Source organism: Dermacentor silvarum, chromosome 1, assembly GCF_013339745.2.
Source record: "Dermacentor silvarum isolate Dsil-2018 chromosome 1, BIME_Dsil_1.4, whole genome shotgun sequence".
In the NCBI taxonomy this organism is placed as follows: domain Eukaryota; kingdom Metazoa; phylum Arthropoda; class Arachnida; order Ixodida; family Ixodidae; genus Dermacentor; species Dermacentor silvarum.
In genome coordinates, this window is record NC_051154.1 from 106,897,238 (window position 1) to 106,916,255 (window position 19,018).

General features: G+C 46.3%; 1 protein-coding gene across 1 annotated transcript in view; it reads right to left on the minus strand.

The window, feature by feature from the left end:
* The window catches only part of LOC119453620 (MAM and LDL-receptor class A domain-containing protein 1-like), a 109,505-nt gene that overhangs the window by 57,316 nt on the left and 33,171 nt on the right, over positions 1 to 19,018 (minus strand). Inside the window, exons 9-11 of the mRNA XM_049666620.1 lie at positions 6,457 to 6,612; positions 4,392 to 4,530; positions 2,311 to 2,422 (exon numbers count right to left, since the gene is read on the minus strand). Of these exons, the coding sequence (XP_049522577.1) occupies positions 2,311 to 2,422; positions 4,392 to 4,530; positions 6,457 to 6,612 (407 nt within the window). The remainder of the gene's footprint in view (positions 1 to 2,310; positions 2,423 to 4,391; positions 4,531 to 6,456; positions 6,613 to 19,018) is intronic.

Genomic DNA, 19,018 nt, shown 5'->3' on the forward strand with positions numbered 1-19,018 from the left:
AGGCCACTACTATGGCAATAATATAGCAACGCTCCGTGCATATTAAATGTCTTCTATTAGAAGCAATGTCGATCTTGAGGCTTGGAACACGGCGCGCTGATGCCTCCATGAAGCGGAAAGCGTGCTTGCAGTGAGCGCGTCCCAGATTTGACCAGCTGCGATTCCAAACAGTTCAATTCAAAGGTGACCTTCCACGTTACTCTCAAGTTCGGCTCGCAAGCGCAGTCTAACGAGCAACCCCTACCCCAAGGGGATTCGTCGTACAGCTCTATTTCAGTCTTCAATTCCCCAACTTATAGGGTCGAAGCACCTTAGGGCCGAGCCTTGTCCCTCCCTCGTCGTCGCCCGTCGTCCGTAGCTCTGGTTTGCATGGAGTCCGCTAGGGGCGCTGCGGTGCACAAGGGCGTTCGTTCCCGACGCGCGCTCTCTTTTCTCTCTTCAGCCATGGATGATAACGGTCGCTTTTGATAAGGGCGCGCCCGCTATGGATGAAAAGGCGAGAGTGGCGGCTCAACTGCAAGCGGAGTCGAGGGCTCGCAAAGCTGCTGCAGCACGGCGACGCAGACAACAAGCCGACCCGGAGTCTAGGGCGCGGGAATCTGCAGCAAAACGGCAACGCCGGCAAGCGGACCCGGAGCTGAGGGCTCACGGAGGTCGTGCTTGAACTAAGGTCCCTGTATGTTCCAAAGGTAGCGCAAACCATTGTTCAAATAGGAAAGGAGAATTTCTTCCCCGCCCTCTACCCCTCTCCAGACTTCTTCGCCGTTTTGCGCTCTCCCATTGGACGAGGCTTGACACGTGACGAATAACCCGAGCGGCTTTCGTTATCGCGGGAAAACGGCGCCATTAGTGAGCGTAGAAACACCCGCACACACGCGCGCTGTGCGTGAGCGTAGGCTTTTTACATTTTTTGAAGACGCGCTCGGCTGCAGGATGCCGACTTGCTGTGCTGTTGGATGTTCGAATAGCATATTGCCAAGGGGGGCAAGCTTTTTGCGGTTCCTCGTGACAAACAAAACCTCAAACGGCGAGCGATATGGCTCCACCGTATCGGAAGAAACAAATTTGACTGCCACCGAGGGAAGTCATTACTGGGGGGGGGGGGGGGGGGGGGAGTTTCTTATCACTGTTCTCACGCAGTTAGTGATGAACGCGATAAGGTGGGTGCGTTCGCGAGTTCACCACCAGCCAAAAACTAAAAAAAAAATGTCCCGGTTCATGCTCTGCGGCGAACAAAAGGGCGCATTTTGGTGATGTGAATACCAGCATCACTTTTAATAAAATTAGCATAATGAAAGAGTCGTCAATTAAAGAGCAAAACGCAGAAAGTGTGTGCACACACGGGAACCAAGGCATATAACTGACGGGGAAAGAAAAGCGCGCGGATGCATTTTGAAAGAAAAAAAAACACGTTGAGAGTATTTACCACATAAATGTATTCGCCGTGTTGTGTGTGCATAGTTTGATGTACCTCTTTGTTTTCGTAAATGCGTCAGGTAAACAGAACACCATTCGATTCCGAGAAACAATCAGCAGTGGTAAAGGCTTCTTAGGATTGCGTTTAACTTGTTCTACCTTTCGTTTTCCTCGTCTGAGCAATGCAGATTCTACCAATAATTGAAAGTACTACATATCTTGCGTATAAATCTCACGTACGAACAGACTTGTGAAAATGCGCCCAGAACAGTCGCGTTTCAAGCAAGCACTGCAACGCGCCGCATGCGATACGAAATGAAGCGGGCGGTAGCGGCCGCGCGCTTCGCTCACTGGGCGAGGAGGAAACTGTGCGGAGAGGAGGAGTTTGCGCTACCTTTGAAAAATACAGGGACCTTAGCTTGAACCGAGCATCGGCGCCACCTACCTAAGGTAGAGAACGCTTCCGGCATTTTGCCGCCGCTTCCCGTGCTCTCGCCGCCTCTGGGTCCGCTTGCCGGCGTCGCGCTTGAACCAAGCATCGGCGCCACCAACCTCGTACGGGGGATTCAGTCCGATTCACGGTTACCCGAATGATCCCCCGGTGCTTCGCCCACTCATCATCATTCACTTCGTGGATATGCTGTGTTTTTTGTAATCTCTATGTTTCGTTTAAAAGAGTTGAATGTTGGGCTAGTTGGTATTTTGACGTAAGAATCATCTTGAAATGCAACGCAATGGGACGGCACAACAGAGAGGAAGCGCCTGTGTTCGTCTTCCTCTCTGTTGTGCCGTCCCATTGCGCTCCATTTCAAGATGGCTCTATGTTTCGTGCTTCATAAAACGCGCAATGTGCAGTACGCGAAATATCATTATTATGGTGTCACGAAAAAATACCTGGTCAGACGGCAGCCACACTCGAATGACTTCCCGCTTCCATGCGCGCTCGAGTTCATGCGTGCTTGACCACCAGGGGTCTCCCGACGTGGGTGACGCGGTCAGGTTGCAGCTGTGAGAGACCACGTGAAAACATGCATTGGACAGTAAAGCTGGTCTAGTAATTTATTATACTGGTGGACGCTTCCTCCTTGTTTGTAAGCAAAATGTCCCGGCCAAAACATTTTAAAAACAATATATCAGATAGAAATGACTGAGAATCCTGTTCAGCGATGTCTCTGCCATAATTTCTGCCAACATTTCTTAAATTTCGTGCCTCGATAGTTGGTTTGCTAGCCGAGTTTCTTCATCGCATGAAGAACTCTTATTAGTTCTCATTCTAGGTGCTTTTAGAGACCTTCTTCACTGCATTAAGAACATTTATTAGCCTTAGTTGTGATCGACTTCGATGGTGCTCCAGTGCAAGGAGGACACCGCCCGCCAGAGGGTTGTTTTGCCGCTACCATTAGCTATACCACGTAGGGATCGGTACGCACCCCCTAGCAGTGTTAATGCAGCCGCTAAGCTTAGACATCGCATGGTGGCGGAAGTCGATTACTTTCGCACGATTGAGATCCATTGTGGATAGTAGAGGCGAATTTCTTTTGCATATTCTGTTCACTGGAGGCAAGAGGGGGAAAAAAACATGGAAATCAAACAGCGGGTCAATAGCTCTTTCTGTTTACCCTCTGTTTGTACTCCCCTTCACATCTGACTTCAGAGCACGGTTACACATGACCACTTTACTAGAGGCACTAACGCATTCGCGGGATGTTACATGTGCCGCGTTCCGTCAGCAATGCTGAAGTAGCAGTTTTTCGTTCCTCGTTAAGCCTGCAGCCAATGTTTAACTCGTACGCGTGGTTCGGGTTGGTGAAACAAATATTTTTATGAAAGAAATGCAACTTACTGACTATGCATCAAGCAGAAATAGAATTTTCTGTTGTTACGAGCACTCATTAGAAAATGAAGCATTGATCTTCCTACCAATCGTTGCTTTCTTTCAATGGAGCCTCCAGCCCCTTAAAACAAAATTGTTACTTTGACACATCCATTGAAAGTGCATCGCAATTCGCGATACTCAAGTGGTTAAACGTATTGTTCTCTTAATGTCTTCATAAGGCGTAATATTTAGTGTATTTTTACTTAGAGAGCTAAATACGTTTAACTAAAAGAGGAATATGTTCGAGGACAATGTTTAATGCTTCCATTAAAAAAAATGCTTCTCTGTTCCGTTGGTCTACCAGTAGGTAATATTGTGCACTGGAATTTTGATCCCACGCAGTGACGATGGGCTAAACCTACTACAAACAGCATTAATGAAATACAATACTAGCACTTAATGAGGCATAATGGGCCAGCTATAAGGTATCAAACATTGCTCGGCCCGTAGAACGAGCGCTCTCCAGAAAAGGTGCTTTAGAGATTTCGGTAGTTGGCGGTTTTATCGGCCAGCGCTAGGGTAGATGACATTATGTGCATGTAAGTGCACCGATTTCAGTATGCAACTGTGTCTGGGCAAAGTGTAATAGAACACTTTTTTTTCTATTCTGGTAGATTGCTTCATCCTCTCTGTTGATTAAATGCCGTAAGTGCCGTTTTCCTGCTGATTGTAGCTTGTATGTTCCTTTATTTCATATAGACCTTGTTCACTGGAAACTTTTATGACATTTCTGAGCACTAGATGAGATAAAGCTTGGCGTAAACAGCGATGTGCTTAATAACAGTGATAAACAGTTTTAGGCAATTGTTTGTATGCGCTTTCTTGGAAATATCGACGTGCTACGTTTCGAGGCTTGTTTGAAGCTTAATAACACTATATTTTACTGAAATAAAATGACAGCAGTGTCTTATCGTTTTACTCACACGACAAAGACTGAGCGGCATCGTTCTCTGTGGTCAACACGTTCGCTCTTGTTCCCTTCAGCAACGACAGAAGACAATGACGCAGATAACGGCGACGTGGATGGATAAGATTAACCGAAAGTGGCCCAGCAAATAAATAGAAACAAAGGCGCGTTGACCAACAAAACGTGGCGCACCTTCCAGGCTGGTTGAAGACAGCGAAGTGCCAAAATATGAGGCAGGCGCCTCCCACCCAGCTGGCGTCCCATGTAGAGCTGGTGAGCACTGCCTTCACCCGGGACTTATGATCCTTGTTTTCAGCGTACACGAAGCCTCCTACAATGCGACAACATACTGCTTTTTTGACAAGTTTGGAAACACTAGCAATTTTTGTTGTCATGCAGTCTTAACCACGGACACAAGATGGTTAATATATATATATATATATATATATATATATATATATATATATATATCATAAGAAGCTAGCAAACGATACCAAGGACAGTATAATGGAATTTATCTGCAGTTCTTAACTGAATAAAAGAAATGATAAATGGAATTTAAAGTGCATGAAGAGACAACTGGCCGAAGGTGGGATACGAACCCACGCCATCGCACTGTGCGTGCGATGCTCTTTCCAATTGAGATACCGCGGCGCCGTTTTCCTATCCACTTTCAGAGGTATTTAGTACGTTTATCTACTAGAAGTAACCCTGGGAGTGTCAGCCAGCGCCGCCACTCACGAACCTTGGCGGCGGTTGTGGAACATCCTTTCTGCCGCAGGCGTCACGCCTACGTGAACTTTTTTGGGTGAAGGAAACTGGTCAATAAACTCACACATGCTACCTGAAGGCATCAATGTTGCCGGATTCGAGACCCTCGCTATGTAACGAACGAGAAGAAAGGGAAACCAAGGGGCCCGATTTTTATTAGTCATATCATAAGAAACGAACAAACAGTGACACCAAGGGCAGCACAGGGGAAATTAGTTTGTCACCCGCTTTCAGTTCCATTGATATACTGTTTCTTTAATTAAATAAAGAACAGCAGATAATTTCCCCTATGCTGCCCTTGGTGTCATTGTAAAAAAAAATTAAAATTAAATTATGGGGTTTTACGTGCCAAAACCAGTTCTGATTATGAGGCACGCCGTAGTGGGGGACTCCGGAAATTTGGACCACCTGGGGTTCTTTAACGTGCACCTAAATCTAAGTACACGGGTGTTTTCGCATTTCGCCCCCATCGAAATGCGGCCGCCGTGGCCGGGATTCGATCCCGCAACCTCGTGCTCAGCAGCCCAACACCATAGCCACTGAGCAACCACGGCGGGTGGTGTCATTGTACGAATTTCTGACTAAACACAAGCGCAGCATGCAATGGTGCACCTGTACAAATTTCTGAGTAAACACAAGCGCAGGAGCGATTATCTCTGCCTAAGCCGCAGGTGCAGCCCGAGCACACTCGTATACAGCGCGGGAGTGGTGTGCCAACTGCTCGCGCGTGCGTCAGCGCCCTTTGCCATGGGCACCACTGGTTCGAGACAGCTTTGTATTGCGCACGCGCTGCCAAGCTAGTCAGCCGAGCAAAGGTGACGGCCGCAAAGAGCACATACTTCCAACTCTTCTAGTGGCTGCCTATAGCCGAAGCTAGCTTGCCTTCCCGTACGATATAGGCTACCTAATAAGCTTGGGCTATATACATGCATACACGAAGCAATGAAAAGCGAGACGCATGAACAGCGGGAGCCTGCCCGTATTGCAGCTTACGCTCATGAGTAACACAAACAGTACACGTCTCGAACCTGGGGCCGGATTCACAAAAAACGTTCTTACGGCAAAACTGTTCGTAGAAGCAGATGTCAGCCAATCGTGGAGTTGGACATCCATTAGCGAAGGCGGCTGGCCAATTGCAAGCAGCACTTACGAAAGAAAAGATTTGTGAATTCGGCCCCCAGGTCCCGTATTCACAAAAAAGCTCTTACGCTAGCATTGTTCATAACAGCAAATTCTAACCAATTGTGATGCCGGACATATTATTAATGAAAACGGCTGGCGAATTGCAAGCAGCACTTACTAAAGAAAATCCAATGGCAAAGAGCGCTTACGAACTAAAAGCTTTGTGAATTCTGTCTCAGGTGTTGCTCCGGAATAGACGTGCGTGCTGGTGGCGCTACAGAAGTACAATCTGACCACAATACTGCAACTTTTCCCTGGGAAGCATTACGAAATTCTGAGTAGCTAAAGCGCCAAGGCTTCGCACCTTCAGACGTGCCGCGGGTGTGGTCTCGATCGGGAAAGTGCGGCTCTCCCCAGTGGAGGTCACTCACTCTCCATTGGCCAGCGGCGCCCGACGGCTCCGGCGAATCCGTCCAGTTGCACAGATTACCGTCATCGAAGTTGCAACCGATTTTCTTTCCTGCGTTGAGAATATTTCTCTGGTGACTGACAGCGCACAGCTCAACACCAGTAATGAGCGACTCCTTTATCGCAAAAAAAAAAAAAGACAACATAATACCATGGTCGGTTTTAGATATATATAGGGTGTGAGGTACGCTTAGAACAATGAGATGCATTGTCGCGTTAATTTACATACCATAGTCGGATACAACTTAAGTCTGCAGTAAAGCCCCGCCCATGCCCTCATAACCGCCAGCGACTGTTCCTCCGCGAGGCTGCAAATAGTCCATACCTCAACCTTTCCCTGTTACCTAAATAAGGAGGTAACCACAAAAATAAGGATTAGAACTTTCTGTGGGCCTAGTTGGTGCATACTTGATAAACGTTTTAAAGCGTAAACAAGAGACGAAGCACAAAAGGAAGGTCAAACACAGGACAGGCGCCTTGTCCTGTCCTGTCAAACACAGGGCAGCATTGAGCTTCCTTTTGTGCCTTGTCGCTTGTTTGTGCTTTAAAAAGTTTATCACAGAAATAAAATTATAAGTGCGTATTTTTATACGTTTTCACTTGTCTATTATAGTGGAACGTACAAGTACGACACGTACAGTCGTATCAAGTACGACGCCGTTTAGAAAAGGTCGCATGGCGACGATCTTGTTTGCTTCTGTGATTGGCTGGCGGACTAACACAACCCCGCGCGGTCCATGTGCCTTTGTTGCCAACTGCTGTCTTTTTTTTTTTTAAGTTGTATCCTACTATAGCGCAAAAGCGAGCAACTTGCAGTGGGCGAATGCCGAGATCGAGTAAAATATTGCGCCGTTTAGTTCGATGCTTAAAGCAAGGCAAATGATTGAAGATTAGGGCCGGTATTTTGTATACCGATGCCTTATGCCTTATTCTATACTAGTCTTATCATCCACCACTCGCGGCAGGCTGATCCCGTTGATAACGTGAGCGGAACGTTGCTCTGACCACTGACCAAGCGCGAAAAGCGCGAAAAGGCATTAGCATCGGAAAGGCGTCGCTACAAAATACTGGCCTAGGTGGCTGTATATATGTATATACACCCAGCAAACTGCCGCTGCTGTTCTAACCTTTCTGGTCGCCGCATGCGTAAACCTCGATGTCGTCCACGGCACAGTACCACGAGCTGTTCCAAGCACGTTCGACGTAGCAACGAAAGTGAAGCTGCAGGTGCAAGCAGAGAGGAATCGCTTAGTTGTTTGTATACCGCGAAGAAGTAATTCAACAGCACAAAGCATGCGCGCGCATTTGCTGGTCATCAGTAAAGCATCGTGCGTCTCGGAAAGAAATGACTCCATATAATATTCGCTTCTGAGCTTATAGACAGTTATCTTATTAAACTTAAGTTTAACATATTGTAATGTGTGCTGCACTGCTTTCGCTGGCGCTACCGTGTAATTGTAGCCCATAGAAAAGTGCGTTTTTCAATTATACATTTAAAATGACGTTAAACATACACGGTATGCAAAAAACACACGCATTATCACAAAGCAAACGACTGGCTGCAATGTTACTTTTTCATACATTCTTTGTTTGATTTCACACAAATGCAAATCTCGTATTTGGTATCAGGGGTACGTCTACACAAGATGTGTTGAATATGTTTCTGTGAGAAAGTATACTTGTTCTTGTTTTGTTGCACCAAAATTTTAAAGTTGAGCTGACCTTATGCTGACCATTATAGTGTCAAAAGTAGTAGCCTACATATTTATAAATAAGTATTTGTGCAGTTATGTTCGTTATAGACAAAGTGGCCAGAAATAACCATTTCGGTTTAAATAACCATTTCGGCTGGAAGCACATCCTCGCCACATCTAGTTTTGTACAACGGAGTCTTTGTGGGAGAAATGCGAACAACTGCTTCGTTTTGGTAAGCACTCTGACATCCAAACTGGCTTGGAGAAAGAGCGCCTATGACGACGCCATAGGCGTTATTGGGGTTTTTCACAACTGTGGTTAAGCCTTACATATCTTCTACGAACTTGCAGTGCCTGTTTCTGCACTAGTGGATAGTTTGTCGCGTGTCTTTTCAAGTTTGTTGGTTTGCTCTGTATCATACTCGTCCTATACCACAGGCTTTGTTATAGAAAAATAAAACTATTCCTTAAGGGTATCTTGTATGATGCTAAAATTTAGTTTTAAATTTCTAAAGGAACGCTGGATAACGGAGTGCAGTGTGAAACCGTGTTAGACAATGACCTCATAATTGTCCGAAGCCATGAAGCCGACCTCAGCTGGCATCCAGGCACCACTTATGAGAGAGTTGTAGTCGACACCCCAGAGCCATCCTATGTCTGCAAAGACCCCAAGTACAAGCGAAGTATATATGTATATGTCAGTGCAACACAAAACAAAGTCTGTGACGCATGCGACATTCCCAACACCCCCTTGCCCCATTATATTCCCCACCTTACAACAAAGATTTAGAAGGTGCCACTTACAAAAGACTCCAAAGTAAGAAGCACCAAAGCAATCGAAATTTTACCCCCTGCTGCGGCCTTGCACTAGAATTATTCTGCAGGATTGAAGATTTCTGGAGCCCTACAATGTAAAACTTTTACAATCTGTTTTTATTCCAAACTACTGACGTCATACTTACGTAACCGCCAACGCAAGCATCGAGCGGTGACTCGCAGGGTTGCTTGAACAGGCCAACGAAACGCTTTCCTCGTTTATAGGAGGTCCCTTTTGTTTGCTTTCAAAACCAATAGCATTGCCGATCACTGGACAGATTTTCCTTATCTAATTGGCTGACCAGAGGCAAGGAGCGCGCAGAAGTGGAGAGGGTTTCGGTGGGGCCGAGCTAGCCCAGTGAAAGTAGATAACCTGATGAGGAGGGTGGTTCTTATTGTTTAGCTTTCGGTGTCTAGTAGAAAATCACGGCGGCGTACAACGGAAGGGTAGCAACGCTGATAAAACTGATCCTCAGCGAAGAAAATTTGGCAGAGCGATGCTGTGTACGCGCCGAAAGGGCTCGACGACGTTATACTGCCACGGAAAATTTTATATTATATGCGCAAATAAATCCATTCACCCCGGCAGCTCCGAGTAGTCAGTGCCAGAGCGATCGGCGGGCAGCCATCTTCTATTCATTTCGGAACGGTTCCGAAAGTCTCCGGCTATTCCAAAAAAAAAAAGATCAGTTTTCTTCGGCATAGTAATGGCATTTTCAATGCGTACACGCCACTTTGACGTGGTGAGCTTTCGCGGTTCTGTGACATCGCGTGACAGACAGGCGAAGTGGTCACGGCCCGAAAACTTCTGATTATGTTAAAAAAGGCTTAGAATAAGTTTTTTTTCCTTTGTTCAATCTAATGATGCATAATCAGTGTGCGCACGTCACATCAGACGAGGAGCTTTCGCGGTTTTCCTAACGTTGCGTGGCAACCAAGCGAATTGGGGGTGGCCCAGACAAATTTTGACCAATTGTTGAGGGCTGATTGCAGAAATGGAAACTTTGGAATAGCTTTATGTTATAGCGCCCCTGATGCATGCTTTTGGTATTCCAGCTTTAACTGGAGGCGCGCGATCTGTAGACTACGATTCCGCGAACATTCTAGCGAAATATTATCCCACTGTATACAGTAGGGGACCTACAATCGTGTATATAATAGATCACTTGCTCTCTTGTGCGACAATGCCACAGGGCTCATATTTATGCCGGAAATTTTCGACCCACATTCCTTTCCGCCAAATGTCCATAGCGGTGGTCCAGGTGCCACGGCACTGTACGCTTGAGGCGTCGACACACTATACCGGCGTCAATACGCAAGGACGCAATCATCGTGCCACAGAACCTGAAGAAGCAACGCGCACGACCACTCACCAGACCACTGCCCATCGCTCGCCAGTGCGGAGCCCTTGCTCAGCAAAAGCTCGAGTCCACTGTGTTGTTTTGGTGCGGGGGCAAAGTAGAAGAACCTGATGCATCGAGTGCGTTCTTCTGCAGACGCGCTGAGCATCGGGGAAGTGAGGATTTTCGAGGTCACAGTGTTGGCCGGGACCAGCAGACTGACGTAACCACCTGCGGAAAAGACCGTACAAAATACAAGCCGTAGAATAAGGGAGACGAGAATCGTCCTATATTGCGAGGTTAAACTGATTAGACAGCTCCGCACAACAAAAATCTGTCACTTTGATGGAATATATGATGTATCTGGACCAGGCGGCAATATGTTGGCCATTCCAGCCTCACATATAAAAAAAAAGCAGATTTTCATTAAATTTAATACTGGTGTCTGTTTTTTAAGTGTTTTCTGTAGTGTGCAGAGAAGGACAAAGCCATCAAGGGATGAATGCGTCAAAACAAACGTTCGAAACGCACAGTCGTGACCCCTCTGATTAATGCTCTGCCGCACGCGTACCCCATATCGTGTCGGTGGTGTGGTCCAGAGTCACAGCCTTGTTCCTGCTCGCGGAGCGGCCCGGTGGGATTCTTATCCATTTGTTACCGCTGCCGCCGACTGCGTTCTGGTAGCCACACACAGATCGGTCGAACGAACACGATCCGTCCACGGGGTCTGCAAAGAAAATAAAAAAAGGAAGAAGAAAATGTCAAAAGAGGCAGCATTTAACCTGCCAGTGCAACCCTCTGAATATATGTACTCATCGTTGAAAATCTGAAAGTAGTGAAGGGTGATACGCTAGCACAGTAGACCACATTGCTCTGAATAAAGAAAAGGCTGCACGCCAACACCAAAAATAAAGTAATGCGCATTTCCTGAGCGCGTTCACCGTCAGATGTCGAAGCGATTATGGGGCGTCCCTCTGTATGGCACAGACCGAAAATCATATTTTTGTTTCTAAATATCAAATTACATGTGGTTCCTGGAATTTTGTATGCAGAAGTTGCGCGTGCGCAGGTCGCAAAACATACAGGTGACAAAAGTTACGCTAGAGATATTGCGTTTGTGGTTACAAAATAACTCTACTGCGATTAAACATTCATACAACATAAAGACACTTAGCGTCCACACATGAGTGGCACAATGTGCGACTTTCACCCATAATGCAGCAATTTCAAAATGGACGCGTAGTGCTCCCGGACGAGCACAATTTTTATTTACCTGAGGGGCACGATCCTTTGGACACGCTCAAATCATCGACAGCGACGGATCCATTGGGAAAGTGCCAAGCTCGAATCTCTATCTGCACACGGAAATGAACAACTTGAACGCTACTGTATTCAATGCGTCCTAAGTCAACGACGGTTCTTTATCTCGCGAGGAAAGCATGCAGAGACGCAAGAAAGAAACAAACAGATAGACAACTATTTTTCACGCACTGTTTCTGAAATGCGAACATTGCTACCAAAAAAAAAAAAGGAATTAAAATTGACGAAAGGAAAGGAGGAACCTTAACGAATGATTGAAAATAAAACAGGACAAAACACAGCTTTTTCTACTAATGTCCTTAGCACACATATACTGCTGTCTCTCATGCTAAATGTCAACATTGAATTACAATAGGTTAATAATTCTAATAAAACTATATCAGCGCTAGTTTGGCACAAAATGGGCAAATAGCAGAGAAAAGCGAAAGGAAATGTGTAACTGATTTCACCGATGATATGTGATATTAAGTGATGTGACAATTTTTGTTTTGTTTTATTTGCGCAAGGCTTTCTCCTGTCGAAAAAGGTAAGTATTTATAATATAACATTTTAAAAAAAATAAGTTCTTGTGTACACAAAAACTGCTGAGATTTCATCTAAGTATGTTCGAATTCAATCGTATTCGTGATTTAATGATCAACAGTCATCTAGCCTCGATTAATAGTTACCAAAAGCTGTGACAAAACAGGGGTCTGCTTTGAGAATTCCAAGGACGCGCTGACACGGGTATCATGTTTGAGTCGTTTTTTGCATGTCAAACCTCCACTCTAGATTTTTTTTAAAAGCGATCAACTTGTAATTCCAAAAGTGTAATTCACCGATCTAACTTTGGAGGATGGTCTAGCTGAAAAGCAGAAATGCTCTCCTTAGAAAACCGGTAAGCTGATTCTAAAGAAATTGGTTGCATTTCATAGAAAAGCAGTTAAATATTAGTGATCGTTGGGGGTAGTATTCTTAATGTTCAAAAATCTATTAAAATATGTGATAGAAACGAAACTTTTGGTAGATCACAATTAACTCAACAAAGAAAATGTATATCAACTTGGAAAGTGTTTAAAGCATACAACTCTATTCCCGAAATTTGCAGTTTACATAAAGTACATCCTTCACGCAAGTGAGTTTTGCAAACTATTTATTCACAATACAATAGTATGTTCTAGAGGCATGTGCAATGTTGATATTTGTTAACATTACACGACCAAACAGATTATGCTTACAAAGTCATGAATTATAAATACTCAATGTCCGTCATGCGAAATTGCACTGAACATGAGTTTTGTCAGTGCTTTAAATAAATTTAAGGAGTTCAATCAAGAACCTTAGCGCATATTAACAAAGCACTTCGTAAGTCAGAGCTGTCCGTAAGACCAGGTGCTGTTCAATCACGAGAGCGAACAAAACATTAGCGAGTCTGTCCGGTTCATAAGAAACAGTTCTTATGAAATTAACACTTTGTGAATTCGGCTCCGGCTGCAAATATAAACTAGAGTGCGACTTTTATTTTCAAATACAAAAACTTCCATTCCAATTAGTTCCCTTATGCCAACGAGATAATTAATGCGTCGCGCATGTATTCGACTAAGGAGGCCAGCTACTGAAGTTTACTCGCCATATCACTGTAAAAACGGAGCATCAATACGTGCTTGCAGAATGCAGACTCGACAGACACCGTTCAGCCTCGTTTCTCAGCCGCTGCAGACCAGTGATGCGCAGGGCACACGCGACCACGGTGATAGTTCCTCTCACCTGCATGCTACCCCGACGGTCCTCGTAGTAGAGCACGTTGCGCCAGAGTTCCGGATACGATGACTGCGCCCGGTAGAAAACGCGCTCCTTGTCGGCCTCGTCCACAAACCAGTCAGCGTCCAGCTGGCGCGAGGCCATCTCGACGCGCGGCAGTTTGAGGCCAGATACGTGCACCCAAGCCGAGAAGCAAAAGGGCCCCGCGATCGACAGCTCCAGCCGGGCCACTGACTCGTACCAGGAGTTCTTCGAGAACTGAGCTCGGCTGTACCAGCCGTCACCTGCGCCGATGGGCAGCGCGTGCATCGCGCTTAAGAATATTGGTCAGATTCAGGCGGAAGAATGGGAAGACTTTCCCCCGAGACAGGGGCACAATTTACAAAGCATTTCCTTTGTAAGTGCTGTTTGCGACGGGCTGGCCACCTTCGCCGATAGTATGTCCAGCATCAGGATTGGCTGGAGTTCGCTCTTGTATACCAACAATTATAGCCGTTTTTGTCAATGCGGGCCCGCAGTGTGCACACAGGAGAATAAACATATGTAGGTAAATGTTAATTAGAGGGCAATAATTTCTCGCATGATAGCAATGCATGTTTAGTGTGAACAGTGACGTCCTGTGCCAGAAAACATGTGAGGTGAGTAAGTGCATGCATATGTGGTCTGAAAAACTGCTCCTACGGCCTATGGTGTCGTTAAATTCTTCCTAACCGCGCTATGGAATATCGATTACCGGTGATCAATGTTTTTTTAGTGCGCCGCATGGAATTATAGCGTTCGACAGTATCAGCACAGCGCAATGTAATTCTAAAAGCGGCTATTTCAGTTTCGCTCTCCTTTTTCGTGTTGTACCACGTGGGACGTCGACGCCGACGTGTCCAGCGCTAGTCGCGCGAAATGTCGCGAAAGGGAAGATACCTCCGAAAATGATCACTCGAGAATACCTTCACTACATGCGTAGTTATGTTAAACCAAGTTAAGACCTATAGCAGCAACCAAGTTAATACCTATGTAGCAGTAGCAGCCAGTAAGACTTGAGGATCGACACTTTCGCTGTGCCTAACTTTGCACGACCGAGTGCAGACCTGCCCGCTTTTTTTTGAACGTGGTAACTTGAGAGGAACGTGCATATCGCGCACATTATCAGGATCCAACGCTTAGGTGATGAGCATTTTACTGCGAAAGTAATCCCGCGTCTCGTAAAGCGCTGAAAAAACTCGTATGCAGTAAACCCTCGTTAAATTGGATATCTCGAATTAACAGATAAGTCGATTTTTTTTCCTTGGCATGGCGTCAACTTTATGGGTTTTTCCCCCCTTATCTCGAAACGCCACTGCGCCGAACTCCGGATATCTCGAAACCTAGACTGCGAAAATGCTGAAAAAAAGACAGCATACCGAAACGTTTTTTTTTTTGTGCTATTTTTCGCAGCTGTGGTATCGCCAAAAAGTGAAACCAGGTACCGGTATTTTGTAGCGATGCCTTTTCCGATGCTAATGCCTTTTCGTGCTTTTCGCGCTTGGTCAGCGGTCAGAGCGACGGTCCGCTCACGTTATCAACGGGATCAGCCGGCCGTGAGCGGTGGATGATAAGACTATAGCATAGAATAAAGCATAACACATCGGTACAAAATACCGGCCCAGGCCTGCAATTTTGTCCCAATGCCTTTTGCTTGACTTGATCCTACTTCACCCTCAACCCTAATCTACAGTTCTCGGCCGGCTGATCCCATTGATTACGCGGGCGGAGAAAGAGTAGCGTCGGCCTAGGCGAGCGCGCCGCCACTTGTAAACAGCGTTTGCGCTTATATGTGCGAGGTTCGCCGTTGCCTATATACGACCTCGAGGTTTCGGTTGCTGGGTCGCGTATAATATCGCAAAAATGATCTACTAACAGTACCACTCCTGGTACATTGAGCTTTTGTGAGGAAGTCGGCGGCGGGCGCCATATTGGAAAGGCGTCATGTTGGCTTTACGCGTTGGTTATGCTTATATTTTCGTGAATTCGGCTATCTCGAAACTCGGCTTATCTCGAATTTTTTTCCAGTTTTTACTACTTCGAGTTCATGGGGTATTACTGTACGTATTTGTGATATCGCCTCCTACCAACGCGCTGCGCCGGAGATCTCGAAGGTTCATGCCTGCGTGTGTGTCAGTAGCGCCGCGCTAGCTAGATGTCACAGCGGTGCTACAGGTGAGACAGCCGTGTACAAATGCGCTCACGCCGACGTTCGCCGTCACCGCCGTCACCGCCGCAATTGTTGTGATTAGAGTGGCGATTTGGGCGAGTTGGTTATGCATTGCGAAATGGTTGCAGTGATAACGTTTAGCAATTAAGGAATCGGAAACTAGCCAAAGCATAATGGCAGAGATGCAAAAATAAGCTATTTGTCTGAGATGTGATCTGCTAAAACTGCGCGGACACCTTTTTAATTTTCATTTTATTGACATCACACTTGTGGACACGTTTATCCATCATTCTAAATGCGGACAGGGCACCCGCAGCTTCCCGAACAGCAGCTCTCAAACATCGAGAAAAGTCGTGCTTCATTGCTGACATCGTATTCGTTGCGTCATGACTCATGGGCCAAAACATAGATAGAAAAAAGCAACGCTTGCTTCTGATATCTGCAATTTATGTACCTTATATCTTCCTAGTGACTGCATCTCCGCTTGCCACCAGCGTTATAAAATAAAATCACAAATTACAGTATCACATCCAGCCACAAATGTTGATCCGGCTTGCGGTCTCATCAGTGTTTTCTTCATGTTTGAAAAAAAAAAGAGTGCTGAATAAATAGCGTTCTGTCCAGTGACTGCACTCACATAATTTTTTTTAAATATGCGTTTTTACGTGCCAAACCACCGATCTGATTATGAGGCACGCCGTAGTGGGGGACTCCGGAATAATTTGGACCACCTGGGGTTTTTTAACGTGCACCTCAATCTAAGTACACGGGTGTTTTCGCATTTCGCCCCCATCGAAAAGCGGCCGCCGTGGCCGGGATTTGATTACGCGACCTTTTGCTTAGCAGCCCAACACCATATTTACTTAAAAAGCAAATAATAGGTGACTGAGAAATCACGCTCTTCATCATATCGGCATATCCATTCCTCGCGCTAAAGATGAATGGTCCGTAATCACAAAGCCTTTCACATGCTATTTATTTATTTATTTATTTATTTATTTATTTATTTATTTATTTATTTATTTATTTATTTATTTATTTATTTATTTATTTATTTATTTATTTATTTAGAATACTACAAGCGCCCAAAGGGCATTATGGTAGTGGGGTGCATTGCGAATATGCAAGAAATACTAGTTAAAAGGAGCAGCAAGAAATATGAAATTAAAACGAGATCAAATATGACAGCATAAATGTACACTAGTCACATGTGTCATTCATAAACAAAGAATTGAATATAGCGGCATCAGGCAAGTTTTTGCACTGACTTAATTTTGCGCGGAAAAAAGGATTACTTGAAAATCGAGGTGCCACAGTGTATCGATCTAATTTTCCTACTGTTGTTTCTTTTTTTTTTTGAGACTCGTAAGTGGCGCTTTTTCAGTGCCGTTGGAAAGATTGAGTTGAAACTTACCGCGATGTATCTGGTTGAGTGAGGAAAGCCTGAAAAAGCAACGGCAAGTTACTTGTGGGTCCAAAGATAAGAAACCTTTAAGGGCGGTTACGCTGTGCTGACGAAGGTACGGATTAGGTAGCAAAACGAGTGGCACGATTTTGAATGGCTTCTGCCTTATTAATTAATAAGTTAGTATCAGGATCCCATACCATTGCAGCATATTTGGATCATATTGTTACGCGAACGAAGGATTGAGTACTGGAGACTATTTACAAAATATATTTACACAGGATAGCTGCAGCGCTGGCCAGTTCAGCCGACAGCTCGAGAGCAAAGCGCAATTCGTCTTCTTCGTCTGGGCGCCCGCGCGCATCGTCCATAAGAAACACGCAATATGCATGTATCATTATCCCCGGCGGCAGAAGCACCGTCCCGGTGCATCTAAATGTCAGTGGGTACAGGAGGGTAATATGGTTTTAGGCGTGCGACATGCACAACGTCAGTGGAAGTCGGGGCAGATGGGGCACTGGTACTGACTGGGGCGATTTCATACGTAACTGGAGTCACGGCACGCAGTACTCGATATGGGCCTGTGTACCGAGACAGGAGTTTTTCAGACAGGCCAACGTGACGAGTCGGTGACCACAGGAGTACCAGAGATCCAGGCGAAAAGTGAACGTCTCTGTGATGTCGATCGTACAAACGCCGCTGGTTCGCTTGGGAGGTCAGGAGGCGAGCGCGGGCAATTTCGCGAGCTTGGGCAGCCCTGGTGATGGCGTCAAGTGCATATTCGCTGGTCTCTGCTGCGGCGGTTGGAAGGGATGTGTCCAGTGGCAATGTGGGTTCTCGGCCAAACAACAGAAAGAACGGGGAATAGCCGGCAGTGTCGTGGCGCGAAGAGTGATATGCAAATGTGACATACGGTAGGACGAGGTCCCAATCAGTATGGTCAGACGAGACATACTTTGCAAGCATGTCTGTCAGGGTTCGATTGAGACGCTCCGTGAGACCATTGGTCTGTGGATGGTAAGACGTAGTCAGCTTGTGCCTGGTTGAGCAGGACTGCAGTATGTCGGCGATGACTTTTGAAAGGAATGTCCGACCACGGTCAGTGAGCAGTTGGTGTGGAGCTCCATGCTGCAGAATCACGTCGCGTAAAAGGAAATCGGCGACATCTGTGGCACAGCTTGTTGGAAGCGCTCTGGTGATGGCGTAGCGCGTGGCGTAATCTGTCGCCACAGCGATCCACTTGTTGCCAGACGTTGATAGAGGGAAAGGGCCAAGTAAGTCCAAGCCAACGCGAAAGAACGGCTCCAAAGGAATGTCGAGCGGTTGAAGGCACCCGGCAGGGAGCGTCGATGGTGTTTTCCGCCGCTGGCATTTATCACACGCCGCAACGTATTTCCGTACGGAGCGGGCGAGGCCTGGCCAAAAGAAGCGTCGGCGAATCCGGTCGTAGGTGCGGGAGACGCCGAGGTGACCTGCCGTTGGAAAGTCATGAAGTTCTTGGAGAACAGCTGACCGGAGGTGCCGAGGAATGACGAGGAGTAGGGCAGGACCGTCGGGGCGGACGTTGTGGCGGTATAATACACCATCCCGGAGAACAAACAAATGAAGGGACGAATCAGAAGGCGAAGATTCCAAACGATCAATGATGGCGCGCAAGGAGGCATCACGGCGTTGCTCGTCGGCGACTTGTGGCAGCCGAGAAACCGAGAAAACGCAAGCGTCGGCATCGGTGTCAGGGTCGGCGGGTGGTTCGTCCACTGGATAGCGTGATAAGCAGTCTGCGTCTTGATGTAGGCGGCCCGACTTGTAGACTACCGCATAGGAAAATTCTTGTAGCCGCAGAGCCCAGCGACCAAGCCGGCCGGTAGGATCCTTGAGTGAGGAAAGCCAGCAGAGCGCGTGGTGGTCCGTGATTACAGAGAAATGCGTGCCATACAAGTACGGGCGGAATTTAG